This window comes from Chenopodium quinoa, unplaced genomic scaffold (genome assembly GCF_001683475.1).
Source record: "Chenopodium quinoa cultivar QQ74 unplaced genomic scaffold, ASM168347v1, whole genome shotgun sequence".
In the NCBI taxonomy this organism is placed as follows: Eukaryota; Viridiplantae; Streptophyta; class Magnoliopsida; order Caryophyllales; family Amaranthaceae; genus Chenopodium; species Chenopodium quinoa.
The window spans coordinates 3,115,593-3,135,811 of NW_018745170.1; the positions used below are offsets into that span (position 1 = coordinate 3,115,593).

A 20,219-nucleotide genomic window follows, 5' to 3' on the forward strand; every position below is an offset into this window, starting at 1 on the left:
GAAACCGAGGAAACATCGAGAGAAAATAAAACCCAGGAGTACTCTACTTTTGATTTTGAAAAAAAATAAAAATGAAAAATAGAACATAATTTAAAGAAGTAGGTGTTTTAGTAGCGGGCCTTTTAAGGCCAGTTACAATTAGTACAGGATATTTGTAGCTGGCGTTAAATAGGCCAGTTACTAATAGATATTTTATTATTAAATTAATTATTATTTGCAGCGTTCATTGTTACGCCAGTTGCGAATGTCGTAGTATTTGCAACTGACACTAGATAGGCCAGTTGCAAATAATAATTTTGACTTTTACCCATCAATTACTAGCAACGTGCATTTCCATGCCAGTTGCTAATGACATAGTATTTGTAACTGGCATTATTTTAGCCAGTTGCAGTTAGTATTTTAGCAACTACCATACATAACGCCAGTTGCTAATAGGGTGCTGCTAATAGCATTTTTTCCACTAGTGATTAAAACAAGTCTAACTTAATTAATTCAATTTTAGTGCACAAACCAAAATTAATTCAAGAACTATTCTTTTGATAATTTTGGCTCAACTTGATGCAATAAAAAATAAGGGCTTGTCTCATAATTAATTTGACCAAAATAAAATTAATAATGTGATTTGACAAAATTAGTTGAATAAATAATTAATCAGTCACTGAAATAATTTAACCAACAATTACTCATGCATATTTGAATATTAAAACCTTCCAATATGAAGAATAATATTTCAAGCACAATTATGAACAGTCATGATTTTAATCAACTTCTAAAATGATAAAAACTCAAAATTTGTTCACTTTAGATTTTAGCAAGTTAAGATTCAACCATTTAAACTATTAAAGATTGAATCTTTAACTATTTTAAGAGTTCAAAAATCATTTTCAACATAAACTTACACATTACAAGCAATTTAATTGCAAGAATGAATAGTTCCAAGTTTATGTAAAATTAAGAGCTATTCAAATTAAGCAACCAATTTACATCATAAACATGCTTAATAAGGAATGACATTACAGAAGTTTAATGGTATAATCAAACACATAACCCAACAATTGCATGTCATAATTAATCAAAGTTTAAAGATTTATAATTTTTCGTTCCAAACGAAAAACCCTTCAAAAAACCACTTTTTGTGCAGATTTTGGCTTCTGGAAGGCTATTTTTAATCACTAAGTAGGTAAAGGTTGATTTAGAACATCGATTCCACCCAAAATTTACTATTTTGGAGTAGAAATCTAGGTTTGTAGTAAAAAAATTAGCAATAATACGAATTTAATCCAAGTAAAAACGAGGTCCTAATCTAATAAGGTTGCTAATCCAGAAATTTAAATCCATTTTAAATCACCTTAATTAATTTTTAGTTGTAAAAATTAAATGCAAGAGGCTCTTATACTGCTGTTGAGTTTTGAGGTGTCCGAAACCGCACGAAAAAAAAAATCCCGCAAAGGATCACATGCATAATTAATACAACTAAACAGCCTAACATGCAATAATTAGAAGCAATAAACACATAAACACGTAAAGAGGGGGAGAGAGAAAGTAAAGAAAATACTTCCTTACCCTTGAAGCGTGTTTCTTACAAACCCCGAGCACGAACACGGAAAGCGCTAGACCCGCAAGTGCAAATCCTCCTTCTTTGCACACCCACGCGCCCAAATGGGTCCCTAATTCGTAGCTTAGACGAGGCTAGACCAAAAGAAACTAGAGTATTACGAACTTAAAGGCTTTCTCACGCTTTAGGGAGAGACCTTATTGAGCTCAACTCAAGTAAATAATTCCAACTCCCAAGGTTGGTATTTATAGGCAAAGACTCCCAAAAACTTCAATCATCTTTCCATGTGGGAGAAATGATAAGTGAAAAAAAGTAAGCAATTAATTTAATTCTAAATTAAATTAAATAGCATAAACAATAAGCAAATGTCATGTGGCAATGCAAGGGAGAGGTTAGGTAAGGACCACAAACCTTCCCTTTGGGGAGCAAGCAAAACCGCTAACTCACCCTTGGTCAACACAAGGATGACCGGCCTCAAGCCTTGGGCTCCAAGCTGGCGGCCTTGCCCTTAGCTGGGCATGCTAGCACACCGCAAGCCCACGCGAGCTGTTGGGCACTAGCGGGCTGCTGCTAAGCGTGCTTGCGGGCTAGTGCTAGCGTTGTTAGCATCGACCTGCTCGCGTGCTTGCGGGCTGATGCTAGCGGTGCTAGCTCGCCCAACATGTACAACCATGCTTACGAGGCCATGCGTTGCTAGCTAGCTAGCTCGGCCAGCATGCCCGGCCAACGCACATGCGTGGCTGCTAGGCTTGCGGCCAAGGCTAGTGCATGGCTAGCAGCCTTGTTATCTTATGTTGCCTAGTCCTCGGTTGGCTAGGCTAATCCGAGGCTAGGTCTTCGCACGATGACTTGTCATTTGACTTATTTTCTCGTCTTCTCGATTCGTTGAATCTTCTTGACGTTCGACGCTCGGCTTCGACGCTCTAAGTTCGGAATCCGACGTCTGAGTTTGAAAATCTCTATCAACTCATTTAATCATTCGGATTAATTCGTCGCCTTTGTTCGGTTACACGATTGGGTGTGACCCGAAGGGTTTAGTCAAGAGCAAGTTGTAATATTAATTATAAATTAATATTACTGATCGGAAGCGATCTCCGACTAGGCATTCCGGTCACTTGACCTCACTAAATAATTAGCTTTCCTATTTAATTCCTAACCCTCTATCGGAATAATACACTTGTTCGAAGGACATCATTCTTTTCAGCTTACTCCTCCACGTTGCTCCAAGAAGCAAAGCTCGATCTACATGACAAGATTAGAAAGGAAAAAGGAAACAAACTATACACAAAACACACGTTAGTAACTTCAAAGTAAAAACAAAGAAATAAAACTATACACTAAGCTAAAAAGAATTTGGATTTCAAGGGTTTGGATTCAAGGGTTTAGATTGAAAGGGAGCACAATCATTATTATTCATATATCATAAAAATTCACCAAAAACCATCATCATCATCATCATCAAGAGTTATCAAAAATCATCATCAAAAATAAAAATCAACCTCATCAAGAAATATACGTAAAAACCATCAAAAATCACATCATCAAATCATCATCATCACAACAACCAACAAAATTATCAAGGACTAAAGGGAAGTATCATGCACAACAAGGAGAAAAGATATTAAGCATATCAACAATAAGCATGCACAAGACACACCCCCCCCCCCCCCACACACACACACACATAAATGATGAAAAAAATCCCCAAAGCTTAAATAAAATCATCTCAACATCCCATCATGAAAAACAAACAATCAACAAGTAAAGGGATGGAGGAAAAAACATAAATAGGGGACTATTGGCCACTAGAACCAACCTCATCATCAATAGGCTCCTCATCATCGTTATCTCCATCATAGGAGAAACCGGCCGGAGGGACATGAGGCTCCCAACCTTCGGTGTAACCCGGAGGCCAACCATAGTGACCTTTGTAAAGGTCAACTTGCCATTGAGGCAATTGGTCATATTGAGGAGGCAAATAAAGAGGGGCGGGGTGAGTGGGATCGACATAGGGGTAGTTAGGATCACCACTATAGTCACAACCCCCGGTTGCCTATAGTTATATGGGGGGTATTCATGAAATTTCTTCCCAGGTTGAGGAAGACCTTGCCAATAAGGCCAAGAATCCTCCTCTCCGAGAGCCCCCCAATAAGACACCGGTCCTTGTTGCGGCAAGAAATAAGGGTAGTTTACCGCCGGGGTAACCTCACCCTGCCTTACACTAGCATCATACATAGCTTGTTGTTGCACAAACATACCTTGTTGCATCTCTATTAGTCCTTGCATGCCAAGTTGCAAGCTTGCCATTTGATCTTCAAGGCTTTGCTTGCCTTGAGGATGCAATTGTTGTTGTTATTGTTGTTGATGATGTTGTTTTTGTTGTTCATCATCATCCACCTCAAGACCACCTCCCATGTTAGCACCTGGAAACCGATTGCTACGGGTGACATACCAAACATTAGGAGTTTTTTTTTTTAATAAAAAAGTTTGATAGATTTGGATAGACTTTGTAGAATAAAAAATTTAGTTTAAAGTTTTATTTTTAATAAAATTTGGATAGAATTGTAGGATAAAATTGTTAATTAAGAGTTTTATTTTCGATTTAATACCAATATTTCATATGTTAGATTAAATTATAATTTTATTTAAAAGAAATATATTAGATTTTAACTCTCAATAATTATCATCTAAATTTATTTTTTATATCATAATATTCGTGTTGAGGAGTACTTTAAAATAAATCCATTTATGATATATTTTAATAAGCGACATAAAAACTATTTCAGTCATTATATTATTGAATATATATAAAGTTGTACGATTAGTCAAGTCACAATACAAAAACACTTAAGCCATACAATTAATTAGCCAAGGAACGAGATATGGCATTCCAACTTTTCGTAAGTGTCGTGCCGGTAATAACTAAACATGAGTGTTTGGCTATGAGAGATTTGAGGCAAAAAGGAAGTTTCATGCAAATAGGGTTTATAATTTGAATGGTGGATTTTTTAGCAAAGCTGGGTATAATTTGTGAGTTAGGGGAACCTACATACGTTGCAATATCAATAAACAACCCGAGCATCGCTCGAGCACAAAACTAGTAACTAACATATAAAGATAAACTTTTAGTTGGTGGCTATTAACTGTTTATTAGATAATTTGTGGGCCAACAAGCCAAAAGCCAACAAAAAAAGCTACTCATAGCAGCTTTTTCATTTTGGCTGCCAGCTTTTTCGCTGAATAAAAAAGTCATTTACCAAACACTTTTTTAGGCTGTTTGACCACGTAAAAAACCTAAAACCTAACCAAAAAGCCATTTATCAAACATGACCTAAATATAAATTACAAGTATTGTTTGTACTTAAAAATGTAATTTGATTGAACCAATAGGTCTAATACAAAGTGCACTATATTAGAATACAATTGATTGTACATTTTCATGTTACAACTATAGTTATAGTTTTTGCATAGTAGAATTTTCAAAATTTTAGAAACCTATTTACGATCTTTAGTTTAATTTAATATGCTTTTTAGTTTTAGACTTTTTAAAAAAACATTTCAATATTTCTTATGTACATTAAAATCACAACTTTCTTCTAATTGCTATGATCATACTATTATTTTTTAACAAATTTCAAGGATAGACTCTTTTAATCCCAAGCTCTTTCCCAAATTCACACACAGCTTTATGAGCAGTAGTACTATTTTTTTTATTTGACAAGTATGATTGTCAAGTGGTTATTATTTTATGAGTAAAAAATTTGAATTACATAGATAATTTTCTCATATAGAGTATATATTTATATAATATATATTGTACTCTTATATAGATCAACACAAATTTTTATATATGGCTGACCACACTGTGCGTGTAGTCGAGGTTACTTATCAGGGGTTACTTAATAAGTAACCCATGACCGACTGGATAACCCATATACGTAATCCCTAACCGACTGAGCAACCCATGTACGTAATTCCTAACCGATTTAAGTTGCATCACTTCAGTTTTCACAGATTCCTAGGCCGTTTTTGGAATCCCAATTTCTTTCCTAAATTCACACACAGCTTTATGAGCAGTAGTACTATTTTTTTTTTTTTATTTAACAAGTATGATTGTCAAGTGATTATTATTTCATGAGTAAAATAAATAGGGCTTATGTGATATGAGAGATAGAGAGAATTTATTAGTTAAAAAGAAAAGTGATACAACTAATTTAAAACTTTCATTTTAGGAACTAAAAAAAAAATCACAATTTAATATGATTGTTATATTGTATTTCTGTACCGTGTACATAGTTTGTAATATTCCAAACTAAACTTTAGGACCGGTAGTAATATTTTTTTTATTTTACAGATATAATTATTAGTTGATGGGTAGATAGTTGAAATAACATAGAAATCATCGTACCAACTAAGCTACAACACCGTTGTTTTTCACATATGGAGTATGCTTCTATAATATTTGTTAATAGTATCCTATCTCAAAATCTTTAATATAATTTAAGAGTGAATTAATGAGGTTTCTCCAAAACCTCAATCCTCAACTTTCATTCATTTCTTTTTTTCTTTTTCTTTTTCTTTTTTTGGCAATATCCTTCAAATAACTTCCACTTCTACTATTTTTAATATCTTTCCTAATAACACACATACCATCCATTTTACTTAATATTACAAACAAAAAAAAACAAAAAAAAACAAACAAAAATTACACAAAAACTTACCTACTTTATTATATCATTAGAAACCACAAAATTACAAGCAGTCTATATTATTATTGCACATTTTTTTCTTTATATTTCCGCACAACACTTGAAAATCAATCTTTAAATTATGTGTACTTCATTCTTTTTAAAAATAAATAAATAACCACCATAAGGTCCACTATTTCCGTTAAAAAAAACACAATTGTTTTTCTCTTATATTTTTAAAAACAATCAATAACCACCTTTTTACTAATTCAATAATTATCAAAACAGATATGGCACGTTTTTTGTCTGGTATATTTTATTCGTTTGACTATATTTTATTAATGGAAAAAAATCTTAAATTATAAATGTAAGTATGTAACAATTTAATTAATCAACATATTTGCAAAGACATCATTGTGATAATCAATATCCTTAAGTATTAGTAATCTTTTATATAATTTAAGAGTTGTTTTTCTAACTTCTCACCAAATTCCTCCAAAACTCTCACTATGCAATTTTGTGCACTCTTCTTTTTTCTCTCTCTTATTTCTCTTTTCTTTTTTTTTTTGACATAACCTCCAAATAACTTCCTTTCTCCAAATAATAAAAAATAAAACTATAACTTTCACTTCTATTAATTTTTTTTCTTTCTAACTCTACATATTATGTATACTCGTGCGTTAGCACGGAGGCACTCTAGTATCCTAAATTGAAAAGGATTACGTTTTTAATAAAATATGATTTATTTGTATCAATGAAGTATATGTTAAGAGCTGGTATTGGGACAAAAAATTATCCGAGCATCGTCCAGGCACAACACTAGTAAGTAATTAAATGTGAACGTCAATACATGAACTATTAACAAACCGATCCGAAAAATGTACCTAAACCCGATATGACTCGACTTGAAATCAAACCGAGACCCAAATTAATCCAATACTTGTGACCCAAACCTAAACATGACCCGACTTGGAAATGACCCGACCTAATCATAACCCGCAAATAATTGACTTTAACCGAACCTGACTCTAACCCGAGAATGACCCTAACTCGTTTTAACCCGTTAAAACCCGACCTATTATTCACCAGATCCGAATGTATCCCAACCTGTTATTGACCTGACCTAAACCTGACCAAAACCCGATAAGATGTATGACGTACGTGACCTGACTCAAGCATGACCAAAACCCAATCCGCATAAGTTACGACATTAATCCGAATTGACCCGACTTGAGTTGACCTGACCCACACCAACCCGATCCATGTAATCGAATTGACAGCTCTAATCGCGTGCATAAAAGACGAGTTAGAAAGAGATGGTAAACGTATACCTTTCCCGCTCTCAGTTTCCATTTTCACTCCACTCCACGTTCTCCATTGATGTTGTTTCTCTTTGTAATCATCAAATATATAATTTCGCAATCCAGTGACTAGGGTTTATGGTTAATTTAATTGTTCGTATACTCAGATCAATTTAGGGTTCTTCTGAAGTTGATTCTTGAACTATTAGTAATGATTACTAAGGCTAATTATGTGATTTTTCCAGCCTAATCATTAAATTGCCGTTAATGTTAGGATAGAACTTTCCTTTAATTTTCTCCCTAAAATTGTGAGCCTAATTTGATAATTGAATCAAATGTGCTCCATTTCTCTTAATCCAAACATAGTGTAAAGTGGATGATTGAACTATTGGTATTACACTTGTTTCACAATTCTAGATTCACTAATGCCCACATAATTCATCGATTTCTGATTATTCACTACTTTAATTTCTCATAGAATTGATGATGGACAAAAACTCTTTGAAAAGGCCAAGACTTGATTGAAGAAACATGTAAAAAACAACGTAGCATTCGAGGTCGATGAGGAGAGTGATGACAATCATATCATAAGAAGGTGGGAAGAGATGGACAATGACATATTGGTTAGCATTATGAAGCGATTGAGTGAGCGACATCTTATATTTTCGATTTGCTTTGCGTGCAAGTCCTGGCTCAATGCCGCTCTGGACACTCTCTTCCCACCACGGGATGTATTCGATTTGTGTCATTACGGGTTCATGTATACTAATTACGTGCCTTACCTCGAAAGGTTTTGGAAGATGATTAAGCTTCATCTCAACCGCGATCAACAAAATCACTATACAAAACTTGCACTCCCTGATATCTTTTCCCGAATGGGTATTGCTACATTGCTAGAAGGTAATTAAGTTTTTTCCATTTCTATTACTATTATTGAATACAAATTTGTTGGTGGCTTCTTGATTAGGTGATAATTGTCTATTAAGGTGGCTTTCTTAGTAAAACAAAATTGTGGGAATATAATATATTTTGGGTTGTTTTTAATTAGCAAAACATTAGTAATACAATTTTGAACAAAAAATTGGTTCGTGTGTTTCATTGACACTAGTTGTTGCACCGCCCATATTGTTGTTGCTTGAATTATCTAACATAAACCCATGATCTTGAATTATCACACTAGTTGTTTGCCGACATTTATACTTGGGCATTGATCTACTCTATCTTAATCAAAATCAAGCAAAACTAAATTGAGTTGTTATAAATTTGGTAACATAATATAATTCCTCTATTTGCTTGAAACTTTAGTACAGAAAAATGCAAATGACTTTTGATCTAGCTCATTGATAAAGGTCCGTGTGGTTGTAAATCTACTTCATATAAAGTTCGATCATGTAGATAGATAAAATTGTGTTCCTTTAGCTTGTAGATAGATAAAATCGTCTTTCTTTAATGATTGATATGAATATATGGTGATTGCAGTGACTTAAAGTTTTGGCATTGCAGGTTACCTTCAATTAGGAGTGTGGTTTTTCGTATGGGTCGCGGAAAGGTATTTTATTTTAGGGCTTTTGCATCATGTTGGAAGGAACTAGTAGAAGTGGAGTGCAGTGCATCATGCGCTCAAGTTGTGGGTGTGATGTGGAATAATCAAATTCATACATTAAGGTTGGACGGCCATGTAAAGGTGGAAGATGCAATTGATGTTGCAAGGAATTTTCCTTGTCTCACACATTTGTCACTTAGGTATTGTACCTTAATTGACAATGCTTTATCACTAATATTAGAAAGCCATAAGAATCTCACATACCTTGACCTCTCGCGAGCATGTCTTCTTGAGAAAAATGTTTTCAAGGATTGGGATGAAGACTTTCTCTTAAAGGTGAGCACGACGATCACAAAGTTCGTCGGATGTGAAATGAGGAGATGTGGGAGGGATCGTTGTTGGTCTTGTCTTCATACTCCTCTTTGAAGCGTGATGCAGTTGAAATTGCTTGAAATAATTAATAGTGAACTACATAGGAGTAGTAATGTCCTTTTGTTTTAGATAATTAGATAATGTTAAATTATTGACTATGGAGTATTTACTATTTATGTTTCATCAATTATAATTATGTGGAGAGAAAAGAGTTGCTCATTTTCTTGTTTGTGTGTCAGGGTGCTTATTTGTTGTTCAGTTTGAATTTAATCCAATGTGCCTTGAAATAAAATTTGGTTTGTGGTAAAGGCTACATTGTTGTTGTTTAGAAAATAATATGTTACGAAGTATTTAGAATATAATACATTGGGATGATTTCAACAACATTCCACCTAAATCTTTTTTTTTTTCTTTTTCTTTTTGTTATATATATTACTAACATTGGTCAAAGAGGACAGGCGAAAAAGTCAGCATATAATGACTTTCTTCATTAGATAGAACTAAGACAGTTCCCAATGATTAGAGTGAAAATTGTCAATGCACTTGGTTGAATGAATTAGCCACAAAATTTTCAAGCCAAATTTCTCAAAGTGACTTGAACCGAGAACTTTGATTTTATAAATTAAGAGAGATTTACATTAATCTAGAACATACATCATTACAATTTTGAAGGCTTGCCAGAATACCATTGAAATCATAGGATGGTCTGGTTGCCAACTTTCTGAGCTCCCTGTCCTACTAGCCATATATGATGGATACCACAAGGCTTGCCCAAAAATGAGGGAAATGATTTCTAACTTTCTATATCAAGGCTAAAACTCGGCTTGCATCACAACAGCTTGCTGCAATGCATAAAAATCAGCACAAGTATATGCCAGGGGCTAACTCTATCCTCTCAATTTAGTCTTCTGCACACAATAACTGGTAGAAGCATGGCTCTAAAATTCATACATTTCCACCATCAGAACTACTACAGGTTTGATTCTGTAGAGAAGCATTCCCAAAATCACCATCAAGGCTCATTTGTTGAACTTCTTGAGGGGAGAGGATTTTTACACACCGAACACAATTCACGAAGTCACTGAAATTGAAACAGACAGAATATGAACTCTAAGAGCAGATTAGGTGATCATGATAATAATGATAAGGGAAGCAAAGTAATTTTAATTATGCCGGAGACTTACTCCCAGGGATCATCACCCACTAGCAAGACATCGTTCTCATGGTCCACATATACAAGTTTCCATCCAACTCTTCCCCGGTCTTCCATCTGTCCCTCTATGCCAAACATCCGAGCCAGATCCTGCTTGAGCTCCTCATAACCCGAGTAACGAGTAACATCTATAGATCTACCAACAGCTCCACGCTTGTAAACCTTCAAATAAATAACCAAGTCACTCATTAAAATTTTTATTCTAAGCCAGAGCATGAGAAAAGTTCTAAGAGTTTTACCTTTGTGTAGGTCCGCAGTCTCTGATATGGTGGGGGTGGGCCCCATGCTCCCCTATTCATAAAACTACCATCACTTAATGCAGAATCAATTGAATTGAATGCAACATCTGGTACACCAAATGACTGAGTAACCATTGAGGATGAGAGTTCCTGCTGAGCATCCTTTGAGTTTTCGTAAGTACTAAGCATACAACCAGAAGAGACGTTATTTGAGAAATCCTTATCAGACCTTGGTAAATTCTTTGTCATCATAGTATCTGAGACCAAGGATGTCCCCAGCTGCTCATTAATACTTGCCCCAGCGTGAATGTTGTTTCTAACATCAGCTTGTACCTCCACATCGTGACCTGTATCTCCTAACAAACTTGATTGTGGATTAGATAATGGATTGTTCTGACTTATGATATCATTCTGAGAGAGAGAAGCTGATGTTGCAGAGGATGTATCTAAATAATCCATAGGGATATTCTGATATGTTTGCCGGGTTAAATGTCCTTGGCTTTCAACCTTAGTAATGTTGACAGAAGGCTTGACAGCAGCTTTTTGATGCAACTCTTGAAACGAGTTATGAGCTGCCATAGTCTCTAAACTATTGGAACTCAAAAGATTAGACTGATTTATCCCTTCTCCCAAGGCATAATTTCGGTGACCTCTATTGTTCACGACTGTCTGAGTGACAATAGGACCATTGTTTGTCGAAGGAGAAGTTGAGCATGATGGAATATCATCAGTTAGTGCTGAATGCCCACCTGCAGCAGCTCCTACAAAACTGCTGCTTACTGCAGAGGAGGGATGATTTGACATAGGATTGAGTGCAACTCCAGCTGGACCATGCAGTTCCGGCATTACACCAGACTGCTGCTGTGGGAGTTTTGGGACCTGAGGTGTTTGAGAGAAGTGTGATGCTGTCAGACTACTGCTCCTAGATATCTGCTGTGGCATAACCTGGGACTGAGGGAGAGACTTCATTTGTGCTTGAGGCATATCCATCATTTGTGATGAAGGCAATGCCCTAGAAAAGCTTTGAGACACATCTGACTGAGATCTCTGCAGTTCTTGGAGTTGGTTCACGTGATTTATCTGCTGCAATGCAGACTGCTGAGATAAGAGCGAGTGCTGTTGCTGTTGAAGCCTTTGCAAAAGTTGAAGCTGAAGCTGGTTGTCAGTAACTTGTTGCAATTGATTTAAACTTGGTTGTTGACTGGGTCCTGGACTTTGCTGCTGCTGCTGTGGGGGTAGGTTTCCCAGGGGCTGATGGCTTTGAAGAGAAGTTGGCTGATGAAATGAATTCTGACTTTGTACAAGACCCTGAGACTGTACTAGCTGCGACTGGACATGGTTTGAAGATAGGGATTGGTTGATCAAGTTATGCATCGAGGATTGCTGAGAAACATCACATAACTGTTGCTGCGACTGTATTAGAGAGCTCAATGGGTTCAAAGCTCCTGATGACTTCTGGAGCTGATCAAGCTGCTGAACTGATTGTACTGGACTCTGAGCATTGAGCTGTAAGTTGTTCTGATGAGGCATCAGTGGTGCAGTAAATCCTAATTGACGGGACAGGTCAGCACCAGGAAGACTCTGAAGAGTACCAGGTAAAGTATTCAAAAAATTTGCCTGCATTGGATTAGCCAAGGATTGATTTTGTGGCATGTTCATCCACTGCATCAAGCTCATGCCTGTTAAAGCATGCGGATCATCTCCAAGCCATGGCATAGTTCTCTTGAATGGGTTGTCGACATCAGATTCATCATCTGCCACAGAGTAAGATTAGACTAACACCACTTAGAAAAAACAGTGCAACAAGAAAATGATCAATACAGTCACCACAACAAGGTAATCATATTAGGATACATTAACATGTTTTATCCCATTTTCGTTTTCTGTTGTTATTTGTGTTGACCTAAGAAAAACTTATGAAAGACAACTATTTCATTCCAATAGCGAGGCATCATATAGACTCACCCAACCCCGTGAAAATTGGAGGTTCATAAGCCATGTTGGAATAACACATGTAAAACTGTAAATTAGTATGGTATCATTAAAATTTCTCATAAAGGAAAATATCGGTTTTGTCACATGCCAGCAGGCAGCAGCAATATAAATAAATTATCAGAGAGTAGTATAAGTAGCAATCTTCATATAACCATCTTGTATCTTAAACAGAAAGTCATTTAAGGCCCATGAAAGCATTCCAGTAGGATAAGTTTCAAGTAAACAGGCATCCTGCCATGATGTGAGATAGCATACTAGCATGAGTATCAAATTGAATAGCTCAAAGAGGAGACGGGAGACCTAAGGAAAATTAGAAGAAATATAGATACCCTATGGGATGTGATTATTGGGAAATAGAAATCCCAATCTGGAGAAGTATAATTATATGTACCTGGCATTCCTGGTAGCCTTGGACGCTTTGGCCTAAGGAATGGTGGGGGACATATGAAAAATGGAGCTGTAACAGGTTCAATCTCCCAAACAGAAACTCTGTTACGCCTTTCTCCAGCAGTTGACTCATCCCAACCAACCTGAATGCAGATATCAAGTAATCTATCAACAATTAGATAAGATGCACAGATAATTAGTTGCAACAAAGGCAGCAAGTATTTACCTGCAAATTACGCCACTGAGAATTCTTCCAGCGCACAGGATCTAGATCACTAATACCTGTGATTGTACCCATGTACCTGCAAATTTGGTTGATTAAGTTCTCAATTAGTCAATTTGCTTAATACCAGATGATGAAAGATGAGTCATCAACCGAATGATTTCAATACAGTGATTTTCGAGATGGATTTCTTCTCTAAATTTACAGCGAGGTGAAACAATTTGACCCTCTCATACACAACATTCAAAATTACCTTCTAGTTCCTGAGTCTTCAGTTTCAAACATCATCCTGAATCGCATACCAGGAGATACTTGTTGACCATATATAGCCTTGTAGTACTTCGCAAGTGGGATCACAAACTCTGATGGGCTAGCTCTGCACACATCAACATCTAATGAGTCCAAGGATGCAGAGTGATGATTAAGAAGAGTGCAATGACACCCACCTTGGATTATAGAAAACTGTAAACGGACTATTATTTGCAGCCGCATGGGCAGCAGCTGCAAGGATTCCAATATGCATGCTATCACTAGAGAGCACTGATGACGATAAATTAGTAGGTTGTCGGTTAGCTCGCCTAATTCCTAAAAGAAGATGCTGCTTCTCATCTCTGCTCAAAGAAAGCACAAGTCACTACATTAATGAGTATAGCTTCTCAGATTGAACTCATAACAGAGAAACAGACCGCCATGGAAGTAAACAATTTTACAGCCAGTTTGATAGTCGGTTATATATAGCAGTAATGGGATGAGTTTCAAGTGTAATTATAAAATCAATATAACTTCTTAATGTTCTTAGTAATGCAATGGCCTCCCCAAACTTCATGTTTTTCTTCATATATGTTCACCAACACCCAATACCACCCCCCCTAGAGGTAACGGATGGTAATGGTAATTTGTGAAGAAAAGGATAGTTCGGGGTGAATTAGCATTACCATGGAAATGGAGATTAATTTTTTTACAGATTTATAAACAACTTCATTCCTATAACCACCATTTATCACCACTAACAAAACGGGCCATTTTGGCATTAGTATATAAAAGTCTTGCTTAATAATTTAAAATATAATATGTTTTTACGATTACAGTCCATACCTGATAAACAAAACTGAATCACCAGCAGAAAGTTTCTTCCCACTAACAAAAAGGCTCCATCCCGTTGTTAGCAGGTGCCGTTTTGGTTGTCCTGGTTGAAGATCAGAAAGAGAGATTAACAATCAATGCTGTCAACTGAACAATTTTGTATGTGTTCATGCAAATGTATTTTGTTTCTAAAGCTTTTGCTGCCTTCTTATCATATGAAATATTTTTTTAGGCTCTTGTCATTTTTTTATGAAATTTTTTCCTCAGATATTAAAGGTAAACTTGTAAAAAAAAAACCCAGAATCTGAACCTACCGCGATATATGTGGCGGAAGGTCCACACACTATCATGCAAGTCCCTGGCCACTAGTTCTTGAGCAGGTGGTTGCATGGAGAAATCCTATACATTCAAATGATGAGCGTAAACTATATTATCAAAAATATAGATGAGGAATTCTAGAGAAAGGCTTCTTACAAGAGGAGGGAAAATCTTTTCTGCTGCTCGTCTTGGTACAGAAAAGCCTCCATGGGTGCTTGTATCACTGGCAGTCAGAGTTTTGCAGAAAAACTCCGTCTGTGGTTTGTGTGCTTTTAATGAAAGATCAGACCTCAACAAAGCTTCCTTATCGAACTGATAAAAAAAATAATAAAACAGATCAAAAACATAAGAAAACGATTGAACTATATTATTTGCCTGATGTGTCCCCCACCCCCCCCCCCCCCCCAATGGTACTCTTTGGCCATTTTCTGTACACTATGTTCGGAACTTCAGATAGGAAGATAAACAGGAAAGGAAGAGGAGGGAATAAGGAGGGGAAGTCAGCTCCATTTTCCCTTCAAATCTCTCCGATATTGGAAGGATGGTGTTAATTAAAAAATGGGGGGAAACTGGATCCCTTCTCTTCCTTCCCACAACCTCTTATCAGAATAAGGGAGCTTATTCCCCTACCTTGTCCTACCTTCCCTTTCTCTCCATTCCCTCTAATCGAACAAGCGTTAGGGAGGGGTCCAGTAGGAAGAGCAAGAGGTATAAAGCAATTAGAACAGCCAATATTAAAGTGATCCTTTAAAAACAAAGATATGGTAATAATATCCATCAAAGTTCTTACAGAAGGAACTGGTTGGAGAGTCATCTGAGCGTATACTTCATCAGTTTCTGGATCTGCCTACAGAAAGAAATCAGTAAGCTGTCGTACTCAATCTGTCAATCAAAGTAAAGTCCATCCTTCTCTAAAGCAAGAGACCAAGAAAAACAGAGGCGGCGTGCAACTATACAAATAATCTTACATGCAATGTCACATTATGAAGTAGGCATAGTAACTTAGCAGGCAAATTCGTATAATTTGGTATCTGACCATCCACATCCTTCTTCAAAGATGCCGCCACCTATTCATTTTGAGATTCATGTCAGAATTATCAAGGAGATCAAGAATATTATGCAGACAGCAAGCATTGTTTTTCAAAAACTATACAGGCAGAAGCTATAATAATACTAGGTTTTCGACTAAACAGTATAAGGTAATAGATCTTACTCCACTAGCAATTCCCAATTTTAACCAAACTCTAGGAAGGGAAAGATTACAAAAATATTTAAGGTGTATCAGGAAGTGAGAAAGATTGAGAAGAAAACTTTATATGATGCCTGGTATTAGTAGTAAAAAAAGAAATTAACATCGGAGACTCAGAGAAGTTAAAGTGATGGTCAAGACTAGAATAGAAGAAAATGATATCTGAGTCTCATAGAAGTCTCCATTCAAGACCTGGCAGCACACATTGTGAGCTACCAATAGGCCAGACTCCCGTAATCTAATATTCTCATGTATGCTAAATATGCTATTTCACTGCGCTATTCTCTGATACATTGCACCCAAAATTACTCTATTTCAATTTCAAAATTATAGCATGTGATGTCGTGCTGAGGAAAAACTAATCAAAGTATACCCTGTAACCAGTAGGTGAGTAAAATTTTGCCATCAATAGGAAAAACTACGTGCAGTATACCATGTCTAGCTCAGGTGTTCTCGATGATGATGAGGATTATGTTCAACTTGTGTTAGTCTGCTTCTATTTCCTGTATATTGATCTTGTCCTATTCTATTGAATGTGGACATAAATCTATAAACAAATAAGACATATTGAAGCAACATGGCCCAAAACACACATAGCAGTCTTCCCCTGCTGATAGTGTTTTGACTGTTTTTTCCACTAATATATTTTCCGATATTGATTATATCATGTATCTCTAGCATATTTTTTAGAAAAAGAAAAAAAAAAAAGTTAATACAGGGGGTCTCCCAGCAAATTATCATTAAAGTATCTTGGCTTAGAAACTTGACCCTACAACTAATCAAAATTCAAAAAAGTGCAATAAGTTGGTTTGTGATGATTTATGATGATTAAATTACAAGCTAATTTCAAATAAATTTAACTGAGGAAACAAAAATAGATAGAGAAAGAGATGAGGAATGACTAGTTTGAGGAATAACAAGACAAAGAAATGAGAAAGAGAAACATGCCACAAAAGATGATCTTCAAAGTCATTCCCCATGGACCACACCTTGTGAAGTCAAAAAGATGGCAACATCACTTTGGATGAGAATATTACCAACCCATTACTTGTGTTACAGTCCTACCTTCTGGTGAAATTCTGTTTTCTAGGATAATGCTAAACTTAACCCTAAGGAGTATGTATAAGTAGCTAACATTAAGAATACAGAACATTATGGTGTATAATAACATCAAATGGCGTGTGATTTTATCATAAATTTCCAACTATATAGTTTATGAGAAATTATATATGAAGCTCGTGATTAAACTTTTTTGCCCTCTTTGGAATTTAGGGGTATATAATACAATCTTTATATTATAATTAAGCATGAATTATGTGGGAACTTTGAGGTTGGGGTTTAATCAACATCTTCCTCAATAAGGATAGGTGTATCTATAGGACTACCTCCATACACTTATCATAACAAAATATATATAAAAAAATAAAAAATAAAAAGGGTAAAATTAAAATAAAATAAAAAATGTTCTATCCATAAACCTATCCATATCCATTAAACATACTTCAGTTGCTCAAAATAAGAATACCCCCTCATGGTTATCCATCGGAATCATCATGAAACAAAGGGAGTAAATCCTAATCGGATTTAGTAACCTATTTCCAACCATTGGACTGACATTTCCATAAGAGTACCGGTTGTTGGATTAAAAAGAAAATAGCACTATGGACCATAATTAGCAAGAAATTCTACAATTCAACAAGTCTAATAATTACCAAAATGAGTTTAGTTAGAAAAAATGGACCACAACCAAAAGCAAACAAGAAAAAGACTAGCAAGTCACACAAACTCAAAGGTTTCCCTCAAAATTAGGGAAACAAAAAACAAATACTACCATATTAATACATTCCCCATTTCAACATCATTAACATTACCCAAATAGAAAAACAACCATATTAACTTTATTTTACTTACCAAATAATACTAGTAGTAGTCCAAAAAATAACAACAAACTATAACTTAATTACCATAATTAGCTAAAAATTTGTATGAACATTAAAAAGGGTGGTATAAGAAAGGCAGCAAACCTGTTCACTATGACCTTGTGGAAAATACACAACGTGGGTCCCAGCGGCCGGTAAATTCACCAAAGGCCCTGCACACGCCTGCCATAACTCCTGATTAATCGTCTTCTTCTCTCCTGCAGTCACATCCTCACACGTATTATCACCTCCGCCCCGTTCGATTTATTTTTTATTATACAATACAATTCATTTGGTAGGCAATAATAAATAAACGACAGTAATAAACAAGGTATAATTGACACTAATTGACTAATACAAAGTTACAAACAGTCATGTGATCATTTTAGATTTATTCCGATGTATTTATAAAGTAATTAACAAGCGTGAAAATCCAAACGTTGTAACTAATAATAAATGATGAAGTGGTGATTAATTCATTACAGAATAAAGTTCAGAAAATCTCTCCAAAATAACTCAAACAAAAAAAAATATACACAAATTACAGTCAAAAGACAAAAATGCGGAAATCTCCCAAAATCTTAGTAACCCACAAAAAAAAAAAAAACTCATCCCAGTTTCAGCAAGAGAGATCAAACCTTCAGAAGACGGACTATTATTAGTAGTCTGCGAAGCAATATTCACCGCCGTAGTCGTTGTAGATTTCATAGATATCAAAACAATCTAACCTCAGAATAGAGATAAAAAAAAGCTAAGAAGATCGGAGCTCCGGCAACCGAAGAAATGGGTTTCCGGCGAAGTCGCCGGAAAAGTTAAGCAACACCCAAAAAAGTGAAGTGGGGTTAAACCAAAAAAAATGGCGGAAAACGAGGAGAGAGAAAGAGAGCAAAAAAAGTTGGGAGTTGCTAAGCAAATGAGAGACCATATGCTGTAAGTATGCCCCCTAAAATCCCCTACAAACTCCAGACATTTTTTCTCTCTCTAAAAGTCTTCTTCTTTCTCTTTCTATGTTTCTCTCTCTAAAAAGATTTAATTTTTATTTATTTGGTGGCATTTTATTGCAGAAATAGTTTGTGAAAGAAGAAGAAAGGAAGAAGAAATGAAGGGGAGTTGAGTTTGTTTAGTTTCTCTCTCTAAAAGGGTAAAGGAGGGAGAAAGTTTGCTTGGTGGGATTGGGCAATTGGGGGACCAAAGAAAGTTGGTGGGGGCAAACTGAGTAAGAATTATTGCTACTACTACTACAACTCTTAACTCTACTAGTATTGGTGTAGCTTTCATTAATTCATTAAAAATTGGGTATAATCTTACATTAAAATAAACTAAAATTTTTTTTTTTTTTTTTGTGCAAAATATTGTAACAGGAATAACTTTTATAGACAAATAGAGTATCAGTGTTGACAAAAATTGACAACCCTCATGGTTTTCATCGAAAAAATAATAATAAAAATAACGTCCATGGTAAAGTTCTCACCCACGTGAATTAGTCTTCAAGTCTATTAATGTATACTTTGTATTTAACGATAATTAAATCGTTGTGGCAATCTAATTAATTCTTCTCGTTTTGAAAACACGAGAACTTGATGAGTGCATCCAATGTGATTTTGGGGCTTTAAGCTTGTTGTTACATAAATGATCGTATGTGTTGTTGAAGTTATCGTTCACGTGAAATTGTCTTTAGGCCTATTTATGTGTACATAACTAGTAATTAGACTGTCCTAATTAATTTGCTCCTTTTGAAAACACGAGAACTTAGTGAGTGTAGAGAATGTGATCATTGGGCACTAAGCTTGTTGGTAACTTATCATATTTGTTGTTGAAGATGTTCTCACCCGCATGAAATAATCTTCAAACTATTAATGTAGTGTAAGTAACCGAAAATTAGACCGTTGCACAGTCTTGACTAAAATACTCATTTTAAAAACACGATATCTTATTGAGTGTAGCTAATGTGATTTTATTTTAGTGCATTAAGCTTGTTGTTACATAACTTATCAAATCTACTGTTGAAGATGTTTCCACCCACATGAAATAGTCTTCAAGCCTATTAATTAGATCATTCTACAGTTGTAATGTCCTAATTTATTCTACTCCTTTTAAAACACAAGAACTTGTTGTGTGCATCCATTGTAATTTT

General features: G+C 35.5%; 1 protein-coding gene across 2 annotated transcripts; it reads right to left on the reverse strand.

Annotated features, from left to right (window-relative positions):
* Window positions 1-9,647: 9,647 nt before the first annotated feature.
* Window positions 9,648-19,501, reverse strand: LOC110710476 (auxin response factor 19-like). Of its 2 annotated transcripts, XM_021888783.1 has the most exons (14): window positions 18,724-19,501; window positions 18,191-18,303; window positions 15,886-15,984; window positions 15,708-15,764; window positions 15,074-15,229; window positions 14,914-14,998; window positions 14,612-14,702; window positions 13,963-14,127; window positions 13,770-13,892; window positions 13,520-13,595; window positions 13,298-13,436; window positions 10,912-12,665; window positions 10,644-10,834; window positions 9,648-10,540 (listed from the first exon to the last, which is right to left on the reverse strand). In XM_021888783.1, the coding sequence occupies exons 1-14, from the start codon at window positions 18,791-18,793 to the stop codon at window positions 10,405-10,407; spliced, it is 3,255 nt and encodes a 1,084-aa protein (XP_021744475.1). In that variant the 5' UTR covers window positions 18,794-19,501; the 3' UTR covers window positions 9,648-10,404. The 2 variants fall into 2 exon arrangements, with proteins under 2 accessions (XP_021744475.1, XP_021744476.1); XM_021888784.1 differs by lacking the exons at window positions 18,191-18,303; window positions 18,724-19,501 and having other exon boundaries at window positions 9,649-10,540; window positions 15,708-15,760; window positions 15,886-15,980.
* Window positions 19,502-20,219: the final 718 nt, after the last annotated feature.

Coding starts and splice junctions, on each gene's coding strand:
- LOC110710476 (XM_021888783.1), bottom strand. CDS start 18,793: ATGAAATCTACAACGACTACGGCGGTGAATATTGCTTCGCAGACTACT. Junction 13,893..13,962: donor ACAGTTTTCTATAATCCAAG/GTGGGTGTCATT, acceptor TGATGTGTGCAG/AGCTAGCCCATCAGAGTTTG. Junction 12,666..13,297: donor AAGGCTACCAGGAATGCCAG/GTACATATAATT, acceptor ACTCTGTGGCAG/ATGATGAATCTGATGTCGAC.